Here is a 23,960-nt window from a genome sequence, read left to right as displayed (position 1 = left end):
GGCACAGATCTTGACCTCCTCCCTTTGAAATCCCTTGAACATTATATTTTTCTATCTTCTTCATCCTTCACTCATAGGTTTTCATTTTCCCTGTTAATAGTTTAGGAGTCTCTTGTTTAGAAATATCTCAAATTTGACTCTAAACAGATATGTTTAGGCAATGTTTAAATGCAACAATGATGCAAAATAATATTATACGGTTCTGGCCCAGTCTACTTGCCTGAACGCATCCAGCCCTACGTCCCATCTCGTAATCTAAGATCATCCGGGGAGGCCCTGCTCTCACGCCCGTCAATCGCACAAATGCGTCTGGCAGGGACGAGAGACAGGGCCTTCTGGGTGGTGGCCCCTCGCCTATGGAACACACTCCCAAATGAGATAAGATCTGCTCCCTCCCTCCTGGCTTTTAGAAAGAAATTAAAATCATAGCTTTGGGATCAGGCCAGATGTTTGTAGAATTTAAAGGACATGGACTAGAATGACAATACGACTGGCGAGATTGTTTTTATTATTTATTGTTTTAATGATTGTTTATGTACTGTCTAATTATGATTAATGTTTAATTGTGGTTTTATCATTGTGGTTGTTATGGTTTGGCATCGCGTCAGTGTCCAATGTATGGCATTGAAGTTTTGTCAGTTATGTGTAAACCGCTTTGAGTCCCCCTAGGGGTGAGAAAAGCGGTACAGAAATACTGTAAATAATAATAAATAATAAATATATATTTATGCATGTCTTTTATGATTTTGTATAGCTTTTTTGAAGAAGATCCTAAGAGCACATGTGTATTGCGCTTTTCTGTTAACAGGCACACCACCCTTTGAGTATCTTCAAAGGAGTTGTAAACCATATGACACTAGTAGCCCACATTTGTATTAAGAGAGACATGATTGATTCCCTCTTTTATTCAGATATTTGTGCAGTAGTTTAACCTGAATAATCGCTCTGTGTGAAAGAAATATATGTCTCTTTCACACAGAGTCATCAGGTGAATCCTGTAGACACAGCAGATCTACATCTACAGCAAATTGGTTTATCAGTGTTTTAACATCTAGAATTATATGAACCAAATTAACAAAATCTATTATGAATCCTGAATTTTTAACTCATATATACATGTATGTGTGTGTGTGTGTGTATTTTATTCTAACACATATATTTTAATATGTTTTAATGGTTTTAGATTTGATTTTATAATGTTGTTATAATGTTGTTTTAAATGTTTTAATTGTATATTGTGGATTGTTATGGCATCGAATGGCTGCCAAATTGTAAGCCGCCTTGAGTTGCCTTCGGACTTGAGAGAGGCGAGATAGAAATATTGTAAATAAATAAATGAATTTGAAGACACCATTGTAAGATTCATCCTAATTTCAGTACCAACAAGGAAAAAAATACATAATATGCACCTCCATTTTTGAGATAGTTGAATGGTGGGGGGAGTGCATCTTACAATTGCATAAATACAATATACTCCTTGGATTTTATGAGAAAAGATAGATATGAATATTAAAACTTCATGCTTGTGTATTCTCAGATGTTCCCCAGATTGACTGTGACATAAAAGCTGCGAAGATTATCAATCCAGAATTTATTGCAAAGTGTCCTGCAGGATGTCAAGATGTGAAATACCGAGTTTATGGCACTGACATCTATGCCTCTTTTTCCAGTATCTGTGGTGCTGCTATTCACAGGTCAGCAAGGTTGATGTTTAGTCTATGACATGGTGCAGAACGCAAGGAAAAGATGTTAAACATTCAAAGGGTGTGAGAGGTGTGTGGTTCTCAAAGAAGGCAACAAGTGATTTTAGCAGTTTCCTTCCCACTGTTTTCAAAGACTTTTTACAATTCAGGATGTATTCCACACCACATTCACATATTTGCACAAAAAAAACCCCAACATTTTTTGCACAGTGACTGAGATTATGCATGATCAGACATAGCTATAGTGGAGGAGCACTTCCATTGTAGCTACTTCTGACAATGACATCCCCAGAGAATGCCATCCCTGACCTCATAAGCCATACAGCAGCCTAACCAAAGGATTTCCAAGGTGGGTTGTTGTAGGTTTTTTGGGCTGTATCCTCTTTGAAGGTGAGAGGATTGGTATATAAAACCTCGAAATAAATAAATAAATAAATAAATAAATAAATGTATGGACATGTTCTAGAAGCATTCTCTCCTGACATTTCTCCTGCATCTATGGCAGGCATCCTCAGAGGTTGTGAGGTCACAACCTCTGAGGATGCCTGCCATAGATGTAGGCAAACATCAGGAAAGAATGCTTCTAGAACATGGCCATACAGCTCAAAAAGCCTACAACAACCAAGTGATCCCAGCCATGAAATCCTTCGGCAATATGATTTCCAAGGTGTTGCACACCAGGGCACTGGAAAATAATGGCCTCAGACCTCTCCCAGTTATGGGGAACATTGAGACCGTTAGCTGGACAGACTCCTTGTGGTTCTGCTACAACTGCTTTTCTCAGTACACCCACGACTAGGAGAGTACTGTAGATGTCATCCATATTGCCCCAACCTGCAGCACCTTGGAAACATTTTGATTAGGATGCTGTTTGGCTCAAGAGTTAGTTTAGAGAAGACATCCTCAAACTGCGGTCCTCCATCTTACAGTCTGGTAAGTACTGAATTGGAAGCCAGGGAACATTTTCTGTACAGAAAATATTAAAGGTGCTTTAAAAAGCCCATGTGTGAGGTTTGCATGAAAGAAGTCCCAAACCTTGAAGAGTGTCATCAGTCCAGGATTCTTCACGCCAGGATTTCCAAACCTTCAAGAAGCGTGTTTTTAAGCAAATTTTAAAATAAATATTCCATTTTTAAGAGGATAGGCCCATGTGATAAATTCCCTTGTTATCCTGCAATCCACTTGACTCATGCAATAACTCTATTGACTTGAAGAGACAATTGTGAATAAAGAACCACAGAATTTCTTTTACACAACAGAGTAGATAAAACATGTTCAGGTGCCCCACAGAAAATATTTGGACTTGGCACAGTCCAACTCTTCAATCATCTTTCATTATATGTAAATTATCTTATCAATGGCTTTGGTGCTGCACTGTAGGATTAGTAGTGAGCAGCAAGAAGCACAAGTCATTACAGTCACGGTGGAAAAGCCATATTTGGAATAAACCCAGTTCTATCATGGGGAGGCAAAAAGATAGAGTAAATATTTTGGAGGCATCTTTTTCTTTGTAATATCTCTTGGGTGTGTGTACCAATATGAACAAGCAATGCCGATACCAAAGAAATTACTTTTAATTTGAATGCATTACTTCTGCAGTGGCACAATTGACAAATCTGGAGGGAAAATCCTGGTTCAAAAAGTCGCTGGACAGTCTGGCTATAGAGGAAGTTTTTCCAACGGAATCCGATCACTGTCTTTACCACGATGGAGGGAGTCCTTCATTGTTTCAGGTAATGTTTGATATAAACCATTTGTATAATTTTTACTTTTACTTTATTTTTTCAATTCCACTAATCAGATGATCTGACGATAAAGATGGAGAAGGAAAAGTTGAATAATTTCTTGTACATCATTGTTTGGATGGACTTGTGCCCAATGTAAGAAAATCTTTATATATAAAATCTCAGCCTGCGTATATATGTGCTTGCAAAACTCGAAAAGTAGTCAGTCGATTGACTTGACATTTTGACACAATGTTGCATTCCAATATGCACGTATTTTAATATTAAAATGAAATTTGGACACAAAGGTGCATTCGTAAACACGTGTGTATTTAGAGTAAAACTAGTAGTCCTGGAGTAGACAAAGTGGAATCTGTGATTCCCAAAGCAACCACTCACAGTCAAGTTTTCATTTTATCTCAGCAGTAAACAAAATAACAATCTATTACAGAACAGCTATCATTTTATCTCTGCAGAAGAAGAAATAACAACCAATAACAGCACAGCTTTCCTTTTACCTCAGCAGTATAAGAAAAAACAACCAATCACACAGCAGCTGTCATTTCACCTCAGTAGTTTAAGCTGAGCTATGATTGGTAGCTATTGCCATTAGAGTACTAACAGTTTCAATATCCAATACGCCTTGCGTTCACTATGACTATCAATAAAGTGTAGGGTAAACCTTTGCAAGTGTGTGGTTTGAATTTAGAAAACAATTGCTTCCTTCAGGGGCACTTATACATCACATGCTCCAGAGGCAGTAAATCATCAGATCTTGATGTTTATGCAGAAAACGCACAAACCATAAATATAGTCAATCCACTAGCTTTACAATTTTAAAAAATTCCGCTAAAACCTCTTTTTCTTTCCTTTCATTCCACATAAACACTGCAACGCAAGGCGGGGTATTGAACTGCATGATGTCTTTTCTCAGTGAATCTATGTTCACAGCAATACTTTTATTTACTATCTCATTCATTTCATATCATACTGAGCCATAGTGAAGCGTGGTTGGGTTTAGTTAGTAATATCATAAAACATATTTTTAAAACTGCAATTAAATTGAGATGGATGTGAATGATGTTTAAAGAGGCAGGCTGTATTTCCAGAGTTTTGCAGCATTAGGCCAAACTGCAGGAGAATGACAAATGAGCCAACTGATTAACAATTCACATCAGAAAAGCAGAAGAAAGCAATTCGTTCCATTGTAATGCTAAGCTGCAAAACTCCAATAGTTTTTAATGAGTTGGGGAAAAAATCACCATTATCTACACCTTTGTTAGTAATTGAATTACATATAGAATAATTGATATGAATTATGGGACGAAGAAGCTGAAAAAGTAAAAGGAATTGTCAATATAACTCTCACAATAAGTCATCTGGAAATGACATCTAATAGCAAGTCAAGTTAAGCCTAAACAGCAGAGCTGTTGCTATTGCTACTAAGCACATTATCTGCATGTCAATGGATGGAAAGTTTAAGACAAAAACTGTACCAACAAAATGCTGCCATATAACACACCATTGGGGAGTAGGTATTTGCCAGCTAAGCCAATCAGTTTACATGCAAATGCTCATACAAAAATATGCATTAGGGTTGCCAAGTTTGGAAATAGAACAATGCAAAGACTGAATAAGAAGTAACATTTACACTGTAAAATGGGAATGGAATCATGACCGCAGTAAGAGGCATGCAAATCAGGTATGCAAATTCACATTTCAGAATATTGAAACAGTCTAATGATATTGAAATAAATAATTCCATTCTAATCAATGGGTCCTCCATTCTAGTCATCTTATGAATAGCATGATTTATTTTGCATCTCTTGATATTTGGAGAAAGTTAGAAAGATTAAGCTGGTCTATGTGTTGTTGAAGGCTTTCATGGCCCGAATCACTGGGTTGCTGTGAGTTTTGTGGACTGCTCTCTTTATTTTATTTTATTTTATTTACTTACTTCATTTCTACCCTGCCTTTCTCACCCAAATGTATATTATTTCAGTTGTAAATTAGTTTGTTAATATTATAAATAAATAAATAGAAAAGAAGGAACTGGGAAAGGGACAAACTGTGAGGTGACAAATGGGCATAGGTTGGTAACATTTACAGTGTTTTACATCACACACTAGTTTCTGCATCTAACAAAAAGAAAAATGTGCCGTTTTTAATATATTGTGTTCTGAAGACATTTATTTTGAAGCATGAAAAGTCATGAAAAGACAACTGCAATAACTTACAATATTGCAACATGAAATATGTGTGGTTTGTTTTATATTCAAATATAGCCATCACTATTTCCTATATATGGTTTAATTATGAACTCCATTTTCCACATGAAGCCTAATCTTAACCTAAAAGGGAGCCTCCTTATGCCACATAACACATGCATGTTATATGCATTTACTGTTGTTGTTATTGTTGTTGTAAGTAATATAGTCAACAAATGATGTGTCTGAAAATGGAACTCACTGGAAAGATGATATGAATGTTAAATTAAGGAATCGCTTATGGCATAGGATGGGGAGACTTCCCCAGCCTGCTATCCTACAGTTACACTATGAATCCCATAACTCCTGGCTATGTAGTCAAACAAACTTAGTGGACACCATATTCAGAAAAGCTATATTATCTGCACCATTGAATTTTATCTTTGCTGATTGAGCAGAATATTGGGAATTCGGGGAAAATATTCTTGCAAGAAAACCTCTGGAAAGGCGAAGCAATGTTAAGTCATATTTTCCAGTATGGGTTTCCTCTCCCCGTTTATAAACTTGCCCACTATCCTTTTGTGCAAAGGAGTAGATCTATTTCAGTGAGAAAGCAATGTTTTTCTGTCTAGGCATAGAAAGAAAGATAGGAGAGAGAGAAGGAATCTAAGAATATCATTAAGACATATCATAAAGCTAATTTGGATGAGACTACAAAATCCAAATTAATATAAATCAGGTGGTCTTCCAGGCTTTGCTAGATTCCTCCTTCCTGTTCTTCCCTTTTATTTTTATAAGTAATAAGAACTCAGTAAGGAATAATTGAAAGTCCTTGGAAGATAGCAAAGTGCAGAGTCCAAGTCAGTTGAAGGTAGTACTTTCAGCATGTGCTGGGTATATTTATTTGTCTCAAAATATATGTGTGTTTTTATTGCATGGTCTCTCGTGTGTCTTTTTTGTCATGATTTTCCACAGAAGGTAAACCCAAGAAAGGTGTGCAGTATCCATCTACGCTTGAATATTCATCTTCCAAAAGCACACCTGTTAAAGGTAAGTGTCTGGTATGTAGATGATGTGTTGTGTCAACTTATACCATAAACAAAAAAATCTGCCTCATCCTAAAATGGTGAAAAGTGCCTCTCTCCCGTCCTGTCCATAAATCACCTGAATGGTATCATAAGATGTAAAGCTTGCATGCAATTTGGAAAAGGAGTTTCCTGGGTGTAACAAGAAGCATAGATGCCAATGCCATTTACATCCACAGCTGTGGTGGCACACAAGATTTCTGAGCCACTAATTATTACTATGCACCTGGGGAGAAATGGTATCTCTAGGAATTTGCTAGGTCTTTCATTGTGATTATTTAGTAGGGTTCCCCTGGGAGTTACCAAATAATCTTGCTGGAGGACCATGCAGATGCCCGTAGAGAATACCTCTCTAGGAATCTTTATGTTCTCCAGTACATCTCTACTGTATGCTGGAACTAGAAGTAATTCATCTTAATGGCACTCCGACCCTATAATACATAATAAATATTCATAATCAATATATGGTGGGTCAAAACTCACCAATGTCTTCAATATATACTGTATATGATCCTGTGGTATTAGATGCCATTTACGAGATTTGATTTTTCACATTTATGTAAATTTATTTTATATAGATGTTGCATATAATGTCATTGTATGTAAAGACAAAAAATTAAGGGTTTAATAAATATTGAAATGCTTTTGTGACTTTTGGGCCACCCTGTATAAATAAACAAAGGGAGGGATGACATATACAGTCAGTCAAAGGAACTGTTTTGCAAGGTGCCACAATCACATGAGAATTCATAGAATTATAGAGGTGGAAGAGATCCCAAGGGTCATTCAGACAAACTCCTCTGCCATATAGCAGGGGTCCTCAAACTTTTTAAACAGAGGGCCACGTCACAGTCCCTCAAACTGTTGGAGGGCTGGATTATAATTTGAAAAAAAAAATGAATACATTCCTATGCACACTACAAATATCTTATTTGTAGTGCAAAAATGGAACCTTAAAACAATGCAATAATTAAAATGAAAAACAATTTTAACAAATATAAACTTATTAGTATTTCAACAGGAAGTGTGGGCCTGCTTTTGTCTGATGAGATAGGATTGTTGTTGTTGTGTGCTTTCAAGTCATTTCAAACTTAGGTTGACTCTGAGCGAGGGCCGGGTAAATGACGTTGGAGGGCCACATTCGACCCTTGGGCCTTAGTTTGAGGATCCTTGCCATTTAGGAACACACAATCAAAACTCTCTTGTCCAAATGGCCACCCAGACTTTGTTTAAAAATCTCCAGAGAGGAATACTTTACCATACTACAAGGAAGTGTATTCCACAGTTGAGTAGCTCTTACCATCAGGTGGAAAGCCAGTCATCCTAGAAACACCAACCTTCCTATGGTGGGACTTCATAACATAAATCTGTGAATGTGAACTATCCAACTGCTTCCATAAGGAATTTGTAAGCATAAAACTTTAAAGAGGTTTCTGACCTATTTTACTCTTATCCAGCCCACAATTTTAGCCATTTCTTCATATAGTATATTGCATGTTGTCTCAAACTGGTGAACTCTGTTTCAACACTAACACAGGAGGGTCACTACGCAAGGATTATCAAACAACAGCTGCAGCACCATTAGCGACCACACCACAAATAGCCATGACGACACCGAAGCCCCTCATCATGACAACGGCATTTGTCAGTCCAACTCCAAAGCCAACTACAATCCCAGCTACAGTTACTACAACAGTAACCACCAAAATGACTACTATGGCAGCTGCAAAGCCTCAGATCGGGGTGCATAAGGTCAGAGATATAGGTGAGTAGAATGAGAAGAGTGTTGTAAAGCGCAAACATTGTAGCAGTTCCTTGTCTTTGCAGTAGTTTCTGGCTCTAGTTCTAGTCCTTCAACTCCCAGAAGTCTCATCTGGTTTTGCCAATGATCAGAGATTCCAGGAGCTGAAGACCAAAACACTTGGAAAACCAGTGTAAGAAACATTGTCTTACCAACATACTTTGAGTACAGGCTTTGAATGACACTAGTAGGCAATCAGTGGGATTTTCAAATGAACCCCTATTCCACATTGACACAACACAAGGAGGTGGTTAAAGGAATGTGCTTGCCAGCTCTGTCCAGTATCTGTCTATCTGGATATAAATGCTATTATTAGTCCTCACTAGAATAAAGCCATTGAATCATTTGGATTGACTCACCTTCCTGATTAACTGGGCTGATAGGGTGTTATTTCTTCTGAATTTTGTGTGTATTTTAACTAAATATAGACACAGATTGTGGTACAGCTTCTTAATGTGATAACAATTGTTGGGTTATAACTAAAATACCATCCTTAATGTATCTCTCAAGTGAAACATAGAACTGGAAGAATCCTTGGAACTGAGTAGGAAGGCAAACAGACAACAAATAATAATGTATTGTCGAAGGCTTTCATGGCTGGAATCACTCAGTTCTTGTGGGTTTTTTCGGGCTATATGGCCATGTTCTAGAGGCATTTCTCCTGACGTTTTGCCTGCATCTATGGCAAGCATCCTCAGAGGTGAGGTCACCTCTGAGGATGCTTGCCTCACCTCTGAGGATGCTTGCCATAGATGCAGGCGAAACGTCAGGAGAAATGCCTCTAGAACATGGCCATATAGCCCGAAAAAACCCACAAGAACTGAACAAATAATAACTTTGGCCCAATAATCTACCAAGTCTCAGCACTTTTTTCAGTCCATCCTACTCAGAGCACTGGTCAAGATAGATAAAGTCTATTTTATAGAAACTGAGATTTATCAAAGGCAAAGTGTACATGAGCAATATCTAATAAATACAGGATTATCTTTATTTAAGGTCGGTGGCCAGCACAACATGCTTCCATGATGTTCTCAGGTCTGGCACTATATGTCATCGTAACTGGTTGCTGGTCCTGGGCACACAGTATTGCAGCTGAAGAATTTCTTACACAAATGACAGAGCTCATCAAATGATACAGGCTGTGAGAAGATGCCACCTATTATCAAGATTGAGTTGATCAAGTTCACTAGCATACCAGCATATAGCTGAAACCTCAATTCTTATTTTACCCAACACAACAACAGATTCCCACACAAGATTAGCACTGAGTACTCTGCAATAGACAGGAATTGAACTAAGAATGGGTACCCTTAAGTCAGTACTGGTTTGACCATTTTAAAACAGTGGCTTTCACGAGAAGCTTAGGAAATATACTATTTCAGACTACAACTCTCAAGCAGCCTGCTCAGCCAGCATAGCTAATGGCCTATCAAGATGGAAAAATTTGGAGTTCTTGGGCAAAAAAAAAACCCCAGTAAATTTTCCAAATTCAAATAGCTGCTCCGCTAATCTAATGCGTTCTCAGACTTCAGCTTGATTTGAGCATTTCTTAAGGTCTTCCACTAATTTTATGTTCAGTAACTTATTTTTTTGGTGCATTTCATAATTTCTGTTTTTATGCTTGAGTTGTTTTTAGGAATATGGGGGTGGAGTTACATGTCTGGCTGGGTAAGCACAGTCCTGCAACCAGTTCTTGTGTTGAGCTAAATGTTTCTCTGAAATTTTTAGTTTCCGTTCTCTACAGTATAAAACTTCTTCATTTGTCCCTTAGGTTCTAGCAATGTTCATCCAGCCTATTCATCAGTGGCAGCTGTAGCATCAAGTAAGTCCAGAGTAAACCAAGGCAGTAATATTTAAATAATTCTTTGAGATACCTAAACCAAGCCACGCTGAAATAATTTGACTTCTCAGGTATATGTAGTCAGAGAGCCAGCCTGGTGTAGTGGTTTGAGTGCTAGACACAGAGATCAAGGTTCAAGTCTCCTGTTGGCAATAGAAATCCAGTTGGGGACCTTAGACAAATTGCACATTCTCAGCCTGAGAGGACAGCAAGGACAAATGCTCTCTGAACAAATTGTGCCAAGAAAACCTGTGACGTGTTCACCTTAAAGTTGCCAGAAGTGACAACAACAACATGGTTAGAAGAATCAGAACTATAGGAATAACCTGAAATGGTTAACCCTTTAACTAAGGAGGAAGTTGTTAAACCTGAAATTATTCTTGTTTATGTAAGAGATTGTGGGGAGGACATTGAAGCATTTTTGCAAGATGGCTCGGAATCCTAGGGCAGTTCTCAACCTACATTAAACCCACTTTGAAATGGATTTAAGAAACCCACTCCGAAGGGGGTGGATGTCCACACAGCCAAGGGGGGGAAAAACGGGCTTTGCCTTTTGGCTGTCTATATGCCATCCTGAATATGGGCCCTGTCTGGATGTGCCCCAAATCACTGACAGAGTTCTAGGTTGGATTGTGGCAGTTTTTCCATCTTGCAAAATGATTTCTGCATGGTTAATGGGTCCTGTGAGATATCTCTGGGGAAACGCAAAACGATGTAAAATATTTTTCAATTATGGCATAGCCTTGCAATTAACAGCCGTGGTTTGCTTGGGATGCATAAGAAAAACACTAATCTGGAAGTAATTATTAAGAACAAAACATTTTTCAATAATAGAGACATAATCTACATTATGATTGTAACTTGAAGAGGGATATTTTCACTTTGCTTGCAATGTAACTCTGGTTACTTTTCCGACACAGAAATGACCCCACAAATCAATTGTGCTTTGTTCATAACACTGGAGTTTATAAACATTCTGGTATTTTAAAGAAAATAACTTCAACATAATAATTTTAGTTATTGTAGCATAACAAGAACATTGAATGTTCCTTAAAAATTTATGATGAATTAACTGTCTTGGCAGAATTGAAACTGTAACTAAAATCAATTACCTTTTTATAGTAACTTGCCAATCTATAACAGTTTCCTAAACTGTTATCAGTATGCATGTGCATTCAGGGGAAACGATGTCCTGTTTCGTGTTCTGGCTTTCATTGGGGACCTTCCAAAATTAGGAGAGTTTTTTTCTATGCTTTTGTTTTGGGGCCCAAAACTTAGACCATTATGGGGGGGGGGGCTTCCCACCCACTGGCTCCTCTTCCCAGCATGCATTCTTCTTACCTGGCATCTACTGTTTCTACTCTAAAGTAAAAGAGGCACTCAGCTGTAGGTATTGGCAGGCCTGCACGCTTTCCAGCCCTGCCTGCATGCCCCGCCACACATGCATTTCCTTGGAAAAAGTGTGTGTGTGTGGCAGGACATGCAGGCAGACCTGCCAATTCCTGCAGCCAAGCACCTCTTACTCTAGAGTAAGAAGCGCCCAGCTGAAGGTGCCCTACGAGCCTGTCTGCACGTCACACCACACATGCCCCACCACACTTTCTGAGAGTATGTGCATGGCGGGGTGTGCAGGCAGACCTGGAGTACTGCTGTAGTGGAGCTCCAAGCCTGCCTGCCTGCACACCCCACCACACACGCGGTGTCTTTCCAAGGCAAGGAGGCAAGTTCGGATGCACACAAAAGCAGGCTTTTGTGTCGAGCAGATTTTCACGTGGGGAGAGGGCTTCCTGTTTTGTGCTTCTGAAGAAATTAAAGACATTAAAGTAATGGTAGGAACGAATTTCGTGCAGAAACCTAGTAATCAGCACCTATTGGTAATGTTGCTACCCATTGTGTCAGCAAAGTCTGATGATCAAATACCTCAATGTACTATTTCTGGCCACTTCTAATAATGCTAATTATAAATGAATGTTTTTATTACTTTTATGATTCAAAACCGTGCTGCACTGTACAGGAGAATTCCTCTTTAATATCTCGACCACAAACAATGGCAATTCTCTATTAGACAGGCTTGGGGAATGGGTGCCTCCCTGCTGGTTGTTGGACTGCAATTCCCATACATTTTGGCCAGCATAAGTAGTGTTGAAGGATGATGGAAGTTTCAGTCCAATAATATCTCGAGTGATACAATTTGCTCAGCCCTACTGTAGAATTATGGTTCCCAGGTTTCTCTTAAAAGAAGTAATGCTTGTTAAATTTAATTTTGTAGTCTGGCAAATCCCTAAGCTTATTAACATTTTATAAATTTGTTTTCCAAATATAAACTTAAAGTCCAGGCTTTAAAAAGCACTGCATAAAATTGTTAAAGGATTATGACAAGCATTTTTAACACTAACAACTATAAAACTAATCTTATTCATTAAAGAAATAGCTTGTCAGATTAGTTTTGGTAATTGCAGATAATACATTCAATTTTAATGCATTCTTTAGGGCAGGTTCAGGCTGTCCAAGGAAGAACCCAGAATCAAGGTATGTCCTAACTGAAACTAATGCAGACTAAGTAGATTTTCAAACAAAAACTATTTTCAGATTTATGTACTGACCAATAAAATGTTTTTTAAAGCACTCAGAGGCACTTCCAGCTATGCAAGTAACAGAAATATCCCTCGACCTAATACAGGTAAAGCTTTTATATGACTTTTTAATTTTCTCTGTAATTACTCTGACTTCTAGAAGTAAAATCGACAGCCAACTTTAAACATGTTTATGTGGAAGCAAGTTTCCTAAGTTAGCTAATACTTCCTTTAAAAAAAGATACGAATGAAAAGGAATGAGAACAAGTGAGCCAAAGTTCAGCAGTTTTAATTCCCATGTTGATTTTAGTAAAATAACTCAAAACCTACACTTAGCTTTTCCACTGAAATAAGTGAAATTAGAATAACAGTTAGCTTTGGATAGACTGTACCCATTCTAAGCACTTTTGTAGTCATTTACTGATTATGATTTGTAGTAGTTACAAACAACTTAAACCAAAGCTTTTGGTCTAATCTGAAATGCATTAACAGAGGATACAGCAAATAAGTCTGTTTGATAAAATGATGTACAGGCTACAACCTATTGGTTGGGTTTTGTTTTGTTTTTTTCAAGATTTGATAGCGTTACAAATAAATGGCCACGCAGTAAGCTTGAGGCTGAGGCTGAAATCTTCTGGTATATCATGACTTAATTTCCTTGTCCTCCATTGTAAAACTGCCATTTCTCTGGTAATGAATTTGAGCTATTTATTTCCATTAACAACATAACCTGGGGTGCAGGCAACTTTATTTATTTATTTATTTATTTTGTTTGTTTGTTTATTTACTTACTTACCCTATTTATGCCCCATCTTTCTGTACCCGAAGGGGACTCAAGACGGCTTAGATATAGGCAATTATTCAATGCCTTAGAACACATACAATTCCAATAAACATTAAAATTGAAATTAAAGACATATTAAACATTTAAAAGCATAACATTCAATATTAAAATTTAAGAGGCTTACCCTGGGTTTAATAACATCAGCTTATATGCTTTGTGTGAATGCATGCAGGCTAATGCAACTCTACACTGCATTTTTCGCATTGTAGATGAAACCAATGTGGTAAATTGGATGAATTAAAAAGACACACTGAAGGTATATTTAGAGCTGGCATAAATGCATATTTTGGAGACCAAAAGTACAATAGGGGTTATATGGGTTAGGAAACTTCAGGAACTCCTAATGTTGTTGAACTACAGCTAATGGTCCCAGCTCAGTCCCAACTGATGCTAAGGACTGAGGAGGCTGCACTCCAACATCTGATGCTCCTCATCCCTACACAACTTAATATATACAAATTCTTTATGTAACTATCATGCATTCCCTTTTTCATATTTTTTCACTTTTCCACTGCTGTTCCTTCTAGACCCGTGGTGTTCTAGAGATTTTGGATCAAGGTAGTAGCAACATGATACTGGAAAAGAGAGCCACACAGCCTACCATCACTTCCCTTTGCATGATGCAAATTACATTAAGTGTCATGATGACATCCTGGAAAATCCTAGGATCTGCCATTTAAGGACTCTGTTGAAGTCTAGTTTTAGAGAATGTTAGATTTCCCATCCATTCAACTTTAGTATATGAAATGAGAAGGGCGCCATCTTTATCTCAAGTAAGAAAGGATCTTGAGCTTCTCCCCTCTGGGCTACAGATACTGCTTTTTTTTAAAAATGGAATAGCCAGAAGTCCAGTTCTAGTTTTGAAAAATACGTATTATTATATTATAATGTGGGTGGGTTCTTACTGTATTAAGCTGGGTCTTTTTTTTTTTTTTTTTTTTACAAACCTGACAGGTCTTCAAAGGCAAGAGCCAATTGCTGCATTCCGAAAGCCTCCCAACAATCCTACAAACCTGGGTAAGCTCTTTGTCAGCCAATAAAGGGGAAGAAGTAGTGTTTAAAACAGCTCATTTTATTTTCCTTTCCAAATATTTGGATTTGTCAACTTTTTTTTTCTATTTCGCCCTGATCATGTGCCAATTCATCATTTTGAGTATTGCAGGTTTGTTTTTTTTATATTATTTCCTGAATGAATCAGAAATTGTTTGGAGATCACAAAAATAGAGAAATACCTATAATCTGACACTGTTTGAAGATGCAATGGTCACTGCCAGCTCTTTCATGGCTCTAAGTTAGTGGTTTCCAACCTGTGATCCTTGGATCACCAATGGTCCGCAAGAACAAAAATATGGTCCGCAGCCTCACCATTAGTATATCATTACCTCGAAACCACATGGCAACGAAAGTGACTGGTCTCGGGAAACCTTTTTATAGTGCCAAGGCAACAGCAATGTCGGGAAGGAAGAGGCCAGCTACCCACAAAAGAATACTACTACCACATCAGCTCTAGATTAATAAATATGGTTTTATGTATTGTCGAAGGCTTTCATGACCAGAATCACTGGGTTATTGTAGTTTTTTCGGGCCACTACCTCTGAGGATGCTTGCCATAGATGCAGGCGAAACATCAGGAGAGAATGCCTCTAGAACATGGCCATATAGCCCGAAAAAACTACAACCCAAACATGGTTTTCTGTGGGCGAGCAGATGGCAAATACTGGATGGCATATGTTCTGTATTAGAAACTAGAGTTGATGTCATCTATCCAATAGAATTTTCTGAATCAGCACCCCAAATAACCAAACCGAATCTAAAGTTCTCTAAAACCTGATTTGTAACCCTTTTGGTATTAATGTTGGAGAGTGATTCCTGGTCAAAAAAGGTTGAGAACCACTGCTCTAAGACAAGGGTGAAAATCCTATAAGCCAAAATAGCCATATGCCAAACTGCTCTTGTGCGTGGGTAACCAAAGGAGGACACTATCTCTGAAAACGGTTCTGTCAGAACATATAGTTATAAATAAAAATGTAATGTTCTTTTGTAGGATTAACATAACTCAAAAAACACTGGACGAATTGACACCAAATTTGGACACAAGACACCTATCAGGCCAATGAGTGACCATCACTCATAAAAACACTGAAAAACTCAGCGGAAGGGACTTTAAAGGCCGAAAAACAAAAAATACATTACAACACATGCACAAAACCACATATATATGCAAAAACATTGAGTCGCCGATAGGCTGAGAAAGGCGGTATACAAATATAGTAAATAAATAAATATACAGATATACACAAATATATACACACACATCTACACATAATACATATGTGTATAACACACACACACACATACACATAACGTAAACACACAAAACACATATACATAGACTGGGCCACAGCAACGCGTAGCAGGAGACAGCTAGTACTCAATAAAATACACTGTTTATATTAAAGTGAAAGCTGTTGTTTAACTGTATAAAGAGTGTAATTTGAAACAAACTGGACAGGTCCCTGTTGATATATGAAGGTGCTATGAATTTAATAGAGTTTTCTTAGACAAAGAATACTCAGATGTAGTTTTGCAAGTTCCTTCCTCTGAAATCTAGCACCTGGTATTCACTGGTGGTCTCCCATCCAAGTACTAACTAGGGCTGACCCTACCTAGTTTCCAAAATCAGACAAGATTTAGTGAATAGAATATTTTTAGAATATTTTCCAGGATATAAATGATGGTACTATATTTTGGCTGTTTGGGTGTGTATATGTAACTTCCTATGGTCGTAATGTTAACTCAGAATAAAGAGCTTTTTACAAGAAAGGCAAATTCCTCAGTTTTGCAGAAATTAATATGATGAAGGCTTTAAAAAATCTTTTTCATTTGAATGATTTGGGATACACATTTAGCAATTTTTACCAAAATATGGAGATCTGCAGTATCTATATTAAACAGATTCACCCACACATTTGCTCCATCAGTTCACCAGAGGACTTTCTATTCATAGTTTTGGTCAGGCTCCTTTTCACTGCTGTTATGCAGTGAAAGTATTGTTATAGATATCTGTGTTTCTTTGATGTTATACAGTGAAACCCATAATTTTCTCCAAGTAAGCTCCCCAAAAGGTGAGAACCAATTATCCATGTGCCTATTTCTATTTACCTCAACTCTTTCATTTTTCGTGTGTGTGCGCGCACACGTGCATCCTTGGTCCCTTTTCAAATCCAAACGATTGTAAGGCACATTTACATTGACCACTTAGGTCAATGAGAGGGTGGGTCAGCCTCGCAGGAGCTAAATGCCACACAGACGCTAATCTGTATCAATGCAGGGAAAACGGCTTAATGCCACAATATGAGAAGGAGGAGGTTGTTTCTTAGGGCCCATGCCTAGCATTTTCAAATGGTGTCCAGCACATTTAGGTGGAGAGGATTCCCTGCCACCTCAGTGGCTGCCTAGGGATTCCCTATCAGGCTGCCAGGCAAGCTCAATCCAGCATTTGGGATGTTGGATCAAGTCTGCTTCAATTGTATGTGTAGAAATGCCACTAGATCTGCAAACTGGAATTATTGTTCAGTTATTTCTTATGTATGTCTGGTATTGAATAGCTGCTATTTTTGTTGTGATCCGTCCCGAGTCCCTGGCAGAGAGATGGGACGGGAAGGGAAATAAATAAAGCTGTATTATTATTATTATTATTATTATTATTATTATTATTATTATTATTGGAGCCACAGTGATGCAATGGATTAAATCCTTGTGCCAGCTGAACTTCTGACCTGAAGGTAAAACATCCGGCCATCCCCTGGGCAACATCCTTGCAGATAGCCAATTCTCTCACACCACAAGTGATTTGCAATTTCCAAAGTTGCTTCTGACATGAAAAATATTATTATTATTATTATTATTATTATTATTATTATTATTATTATGTGGTACAGAAGTATCCCTGTGCCAGCATGCACATGTATGCATATACACCATTAAATCTTTGTGGTCCAACTAATATCCATAATAGTTGTGTGAGTTTAAATACTTCTTTGCTATAATTTCAGGGACATGGCAACATATGATGCTAATGGAGACAGACTTAGGATTTCATTCCACATATCACATGTAACTAATATCTGTGCCAAGACTGGAATCTCTGGCTAGTTATGAAGGCAATTCACTATATCATTCTCTAGGAAATGTCAAAAGGATGGATAAGATAAAGAAGGAGAAGAGAAGGAATAGCTCCCAAGGTCTTGTCTTCCACATGGTTTTGCTTTCCGTTCCCAGGAGGCCAATCTGGCCAATGGTCTGGGATTCTGGCAGCTGAAATCCAAAACATTGGATGTTTCTCTTGAGAGTCACTGGCCAAAAAAAATTAGTGGAAACAGTTGTGTTCATTGATTGCAGAAATGCATTGTGTTTGCTTTGGATGGTTTGTATCTTGCATGTCCCCTTGGGAAAATTCAATCCATAAATATAATCTGAAAGGAATTAAAATTAACAAATAGCATGAAGGAAGCTATTCAGATCTCTCCTTCATCCCAACTCACATCATCAGTTACTGTCTATGAAACAGGTCACAATAAATATATATTTCATTTAAAGCAGGCTTTGTTGCATATGCTGTAATTACAACGCCTCTTACAAGGAAGTTGACACAGATACCAGTAATTTATTTTACAAAGTGCTTTTTCTTATCCTGTGTTATATGTTCTGTAAACTTTAATTGTTTTCTGTGGTTTGAAATAATTGCTGTTTTGCCTCTTTTGTGGGAAAGCTATGGAAAGAGACTTATGGAAGCCTGCATCAAGCCTTTTGGACACAGGTAAAGATCTAACACAACATTACTGTAACCCATCAACCTTTTAGAAAGAATGTACAAGACCATTATTGTCTGGAAAACATCTTCCTTCCATATTCAGGAAACTTACCTGTATAATCATTGCAAATTATAAACATTCACGTTTTCTTGAAATATTGAGTCATTGTCTTTAGCATGTGCCAACTGGGAACCAGCAGGAGAGAAATAGGACTCTGTGTGTGTTCTACATTTTAGTCTCTATTAAGCAGTGACAAGAGAGACAATTTGTTCCCATAATTAGGTAGTGCAATAAAAAGTGACCTTAAAAAAACTTGAGAGCTTAAGAAAAACAGATTCATATATGAAGAGGTTGCTAACAGTAGCTAAAACATGAGGAGTGGCTAAAACATGATGAAAACATTGGTTTTGCTGGATTTTCCATAGTTGAGTGTGGAGGTGAGATCATCCTGCCAATACAAGGTCAAATGAGTAATTTAATCATAAGCGATGTGTACTTACTTACTTAGACTATCCCTCATTGTCCAAGTATGATGGTCTTCCAAGTGTAGTGTCTTGGGAGTGGATAAGTAGGTGACTGTGGAGCCCTATGCTTGACCCGCATGTTCTTCCACAATGAGGGCATCAGTTTCCAGGTGGAAGGCAGTCCCAGTCAGGGTTGGCTTGATGCATTTTCCTCTTGGCACGTTTCTCTCTTTTGCCCTCCATTCATGCCTCAGCTGACTTCCAATTAGAGAGCTCAAAGGCCAGGCCTTTCCAGTTCTCAGTGTCTATGCCACAGTTTTTAAGGGTAGCTTTAAGACCATCTTTAAATCTCTTTTCCTGTCCACCAACATTTTGTTTTTCATTCTTGAGCTTGGTGTATAGTAACTGCTTTGGAAGATGGTTATCGGGCATTCGGTCAAAGTGCCCAGTCCAGCAGAGTTGATGGTGTAGGAGCATCACTTCAATGCTGGTGGTCTTTGCTTCTTCCAGTCTTAGTACTCCTAGATCCCATATGTAATCCCTTGGTATAAACTGAACATAAGTCAGTAGTATGATGCAGGAGCTAAAAAAGCTAACGTGATTCTAGATTGCATCTAGAAGATTGTAGTGTCTCTAGATCAAGGAAAATACAAGTGCTACTCTATTCTGCTCTGATCAGATCTCACCTGGAATACTGTATCCAACTCCAAGTATCACAATTCAAGAGGAATTTTGATAAGCAGAAGCATATACAGAGGAAGGAGGCCAAAATGGTAAAAGGTCTGGAAACTGCCCTGTGAGAAGCAGCTTAAGGAGCTGGATATATTTAAAATATTTGATAGGGTGCCACATGGAAGATGGGGCCAGCTTGTTTTATTTTGCTCCAGAGACTTAAGACAAGGAGCAATAGATTCAAACTAAAAAAGAGATACCACCTAAACATTCTCAAAAACACTTAGAGCTATTTGATGGTGAATGTGCTGTTTCCGAGTGTGATAGACTCTCATATGAAGGCTTTGAAACCAACACTAGATGGCCATCTATCAGAAGTGCTTGGAGTGTATATTTCTGCATGGTGAGGGCTGGTCTGGCTAGTCCTGGGGGTCTCGTCCAACACTATGATTCTGTGATTTTAAAAATAATGGAATAAACCCTTAGGTTGTAGTCTGAAGCATTGTTCATGGGCAAAATTACTTATTGCAGATTCTTGATAGGTAAAACTCAAAGTAAAGGAGGAATGACTGCTTCCCAAGTAAACAGAACTCTGTAAAAGGTCCAATGATAACATTTGATGCATACAGAATTCAATTCAAAGAGAATTAGTTTTAATGTGTATGTGACTACTCTTGTCTGAATGGAAATTTAATGAGCCTGGACAGCTGTGACAATCTGGTGCTGAAAAAGCTTCATTAGTTTGCAGGAAAGTACCAAGACAGTAAGCTAGTATTCTCATGACTGACAATATAGTCTGAAAACAGGCCTGGGAACCCATTCGGAAACCCTGGAAGCAACTGCCATTTCAATTAGCTCTGAGTGATACACGTTGGGTGGCCTTCTCATTTCTATTCATTTATTTTAGATATTGATATTCGGCTTGTCAAGTCAACATTCTCCAGGGTAGCTACAATACCACTAAGGTCAGAAGTTGGAAAAATTACTTTTGAAGATAAGAACACTGACAGTTATAATTTTTTAAAAAATAACCTTTCCCAAGGTCTGGCTGATGACCAATCTGCCAGAAGTATTTTCATTCATGTAAACATAAATGTCCCATAGACTACATTATTCAGGTTCAAAAATGAAATATGTGTTGAATATTCCTTATCTGAAATGCTTGGGACCAGAAGTGTTTTGGACTTCCTCCCCCCCCCCCCCCAGATTTTGAATATTTGCATATATATGTGATGAGACATCTTGAAATGGGATCCAAGTCTAAACATGAAACAAAATTAATGTACATGGAACCATAAAAAAAAACAAAGACATCATTATCTCAACCACACATATGGACAAATTTGAACTATGGGGCATTTCAGATTTCTAGGTAAGGGATACTCAACTTGCACTAATTTGAACTAGGAAGAGTAAACTGTGGTTTTGGAAAATTAGGTCCAGTCAAATATAATGTTCCTTTTAAAAAGGATTGGAAATTACATTACCAGAGATTGTGGGGCCAGTACAGAGTCACAGTGAAGGGACTTTAGATCTAGAAAGTCCAAGGATCTCTGGATTGCTAGAATTGATCTTAAGGAGTGTAAGGAAACTTCATAATCCTCTTCAAATGCCTTCCACCTAGAATAAGGCAGGTCTGTAAAGATCTATATATCTTCTGCTCTCTTTCTTTCTTTCCTTTCATCAGCTCATGTCCTTTGTGTTCAATAAATGAATTATTTCTCATTTCAGGTTTCAGCTCCAAGGAAGACTTGGTTCCCAAAACTTTGGAACCAGCATCCCATGGAAACCCAAGTAAGTGAATCAGGAATGCATTGACAACCCATGTTCTCAATTTCAATGTTCCAGTCACTGAAAGGAATGGAGAATTAATCCCCCACACTTTTGGAGTGGAGTCTCACTTTCGGAGTGGAGTCTCTGTTGTGGTTCCTGAGAGAAGGAAAAAGAGTAGTGAGGAAGCTTCAAGTTATCTTGCAGCATTTATAGCAATTTATAGCAGGGTAATGGCATTCCATGCAGTCATGCCGGCCATATAACCTTGGAGGTGTCTACAGACAACGTCGGCTCTTTGGCTTAGAAATGGAGAGGAGCACCAACCCACAGAGTCAGACACAACTGGACTTAATGGCAGGGAAAACCTTTACCTTAATAGCAATTTCATCAAAACTGCAATTGGAGTCCATATTTGGAAATTGGGCTAGGGACGTATGGAGAAAATACTATTTTCACCTGCGTCCAGTCTGTGCAAACTGTTGAAAAAAGCAAGATCTCTTCCTCCAGAAATGCTCACTTGTTACCAGATGAGATATTTTGGAAATGAGTTTTCAACTCATGGAGATCTCTTCAGTTAACAGAGAGGGGAAAGAAGATGAAGGAACCTAGGTAGGTTATTTCATCAAGAAAGATTCAGATTTCAGAATGTTACATAGATAATTGGCCAGAGATCTCTTGTATGTCTTTGCTCATGATTTGCTCCAGAGTCTAGGATAAGCATGTACTTAGAACACTGTACAGTGTTCTAAAAACATTCTACTGTTCTGGTGGGAAAGCTATGTGCTCCCACTCCCATCCGGGCAATCTCACCTGTTTAAACACACAAACAAACACTGTATTATTTGTCCTAGAATTTGAAAAGTCATCCTTCTCTATAGGAATAAAATATTTCTGTTTGTCATGAAACTTACATCTGGAAAAAAGGTCATGTGAAGATATTTTAAAAAGAGGGGACTTGAATTTAAAAGCTTTGAGATGGTTGAACAGAAGCTCTCTGAGGCTTTAGGCTCTTTTACTGCCTATTACAGGGAAAACCAGCTGATTCCTAATCCATCTAAAACACAGACATGTGCTTTTCATCTTAAGAACAGACAAGCATCCCGAGCTCTGATTACCTGGGAAGGAATCCCACTGGAGCATTGCAGTGCACCCAAATACCTGGGAGTTACCCTGGACCATGCTCTGACCTACAAGAAGCACTGCCTGAATATCAAGCAAAACGCTAGAAACTTGTGTGACAAATAAAGAGATGGACGTCCTGTGACAGCAACCACCAAGTTTCACAAACAAAAGATTGACAGATTGATTCAGGACGATGGACGTATCACTCAGAGAGAAATTTCAAGCATAATCAGCATTTCACAGGAACGTGTGGGTCACATTATTGCTTTGTTTGGCTATCGGAAGATCTGTGCATGATGGGTACCCAGGATGCTGATGCCTGAAATGAAAGCGCACAGATTTGAAACTTCAGAGACTGGATCTCACCACCATACGACATCCTCCATACAGTCCAGATTTAGCACCATCTGACTTCCATCTGTTCCCAATAATGAAAGAAGATCTGCGGGGACATCATTATGCTTCTGATGAAGATGTTGACAGAACTGTGAGACGCTGGTTGCGGAAACAGTGTCGACTTCTTTCCGTGATGGCTTCAGAAAACTTGTTCGTCGCCGGCAGAAATGTATCCAATTGTCTGTTTATTATGTGGAAAAGTGAATAGGGTTGTTAAAGAGCACATTCTAAGGATTATTTCTGCGTTTGATTTATTAAAATATTCCCATCCAAACCCAAGTAATGAAGGTGGAGGCATTACTTTTCATTCAACACTCATCGTGGACTGAAGGGTTCTATGACAAGCCCAGATATGCTTAAAGGGATTGAAGATTTTTTAAAAGCTTGTGCAAATTAGTAATAATAGCAAGCCCAAATATTGCATTTACTGAAAAAGCACTTAGGGGTTAAAATTTGCTCTCCGGTTGGAAAACTAAAACACACTGCAAACAGGGCCACTCATGTGTTTTATAAAAGAACAGAGGAAATACTTTACTTGTTTGTTGGTATCAGTGAAATCCACCTTCATTGGCATGTCTGCTTGGTTGGGGCAGTTTCAAAGAGATTGTGGTAACCATAGTGGAAAGGAAAAAAACATTAATTACCATTTAGGTTTATACAAAGGCTGGTTCCTTTCCCATTATATAAGTATTTTCTCAGAAGGTTACAGAAAAATATGGTACTAGTTAGAAGAATCTGTTTGGGGCTTAGCATAAATTAAAGAGTAAAAGTTGTTTTTACATTGGGTGTTTGCCCAGAATTCTGTGAGTCAAAAGAGTAAATCAGTAAGATGTGTATTTAAGAGATAATCAAGTTTGTTAAAAAAAAAAACTCACACTGAAGAGACAGGTCGAAAACCACAACAGGGGTTATAATTCTCTATTTTGGCAAAATAGCAATCCT

At 38.1% G+C, this 23,960-nt stretch overlaps 1 protein-coding gene across 7 annotated transcripts in view; it reads left to right on the top strand.

Annotated features, from left to right (window-relative positions):
- Positions 1 to 23,960, top strand: part of VIT (vitrin) — a 60,743-nt gene that overhangs the window by 22,376 nt on the left and 14,407 nt on the right. For 6 of the 7 annotated variants that reach the window (XM_060753970.2, XM_060753973.2, XM_060753972.2 and 3 more), the window contains 10 exons: positions 1,538 to 1,694; positions 3,303 to 3,436; positions 6,610 to 6,684; positions 8,257 to 8,484; positions 10,292 to 10,342; positions 12,851 to 12,889; positions 12,984 to 13,040; positions 14,732 to 14,794; positions 18,549 to 18,596; positions 21,459 to 21,521. In XM_060753970.2, coding sequence (XP_060609953.2) covers positions 1,538 to 1,694; positions 3,303 to 3,436; positions 6,610 to 6,684; positions 8,257 to 8,484; positions 10,292 to 10,342; positions 12,851 to 12,889; positions 12,984 to 13,040; positions 14,732 to 14,794; positions 18,549 to 18,596; positions 21,459 to 21,521 — 915 coding nt within the window. The remainder of the gene's footprint in view (positions 1 to 1,537; positions 1,695 to 3,302; positions 3,437 to 6,609; positions 6,685 to 8,256; positions 8,485 to 10,291; positions 10,343 to 12,850; positions 12,890 to 12,983; positions 13,041 to 14,731; positions 14,795 to 18,548; positions 18,597 to 21,458; positions 21,522 to 23,960) is intronic. The other variant, XM_067464499.1, reaches the window with a different exon arrangement.

Source organism: Anolis sagrei, chromosome 1, assembly GCF_037176765.1.
Source record: "Anolis sagrei isolate rAnoSag1 chromosome 1, rAnoSag1.mat, whole genome shotgun sequence".
Taxonomy (NCBI): domain Eukaryota; kingdom Metazoa; phylum Chordata; class Lepidosauria; order Squamata; family Dactyloidae; genus Anolis; species Anolis sagrei.
The sequence above is the reverse complement of the archived record's forward strand: the minus strand, read 5'-3'. Positions and strand labels throughout refer to the sequence as shown.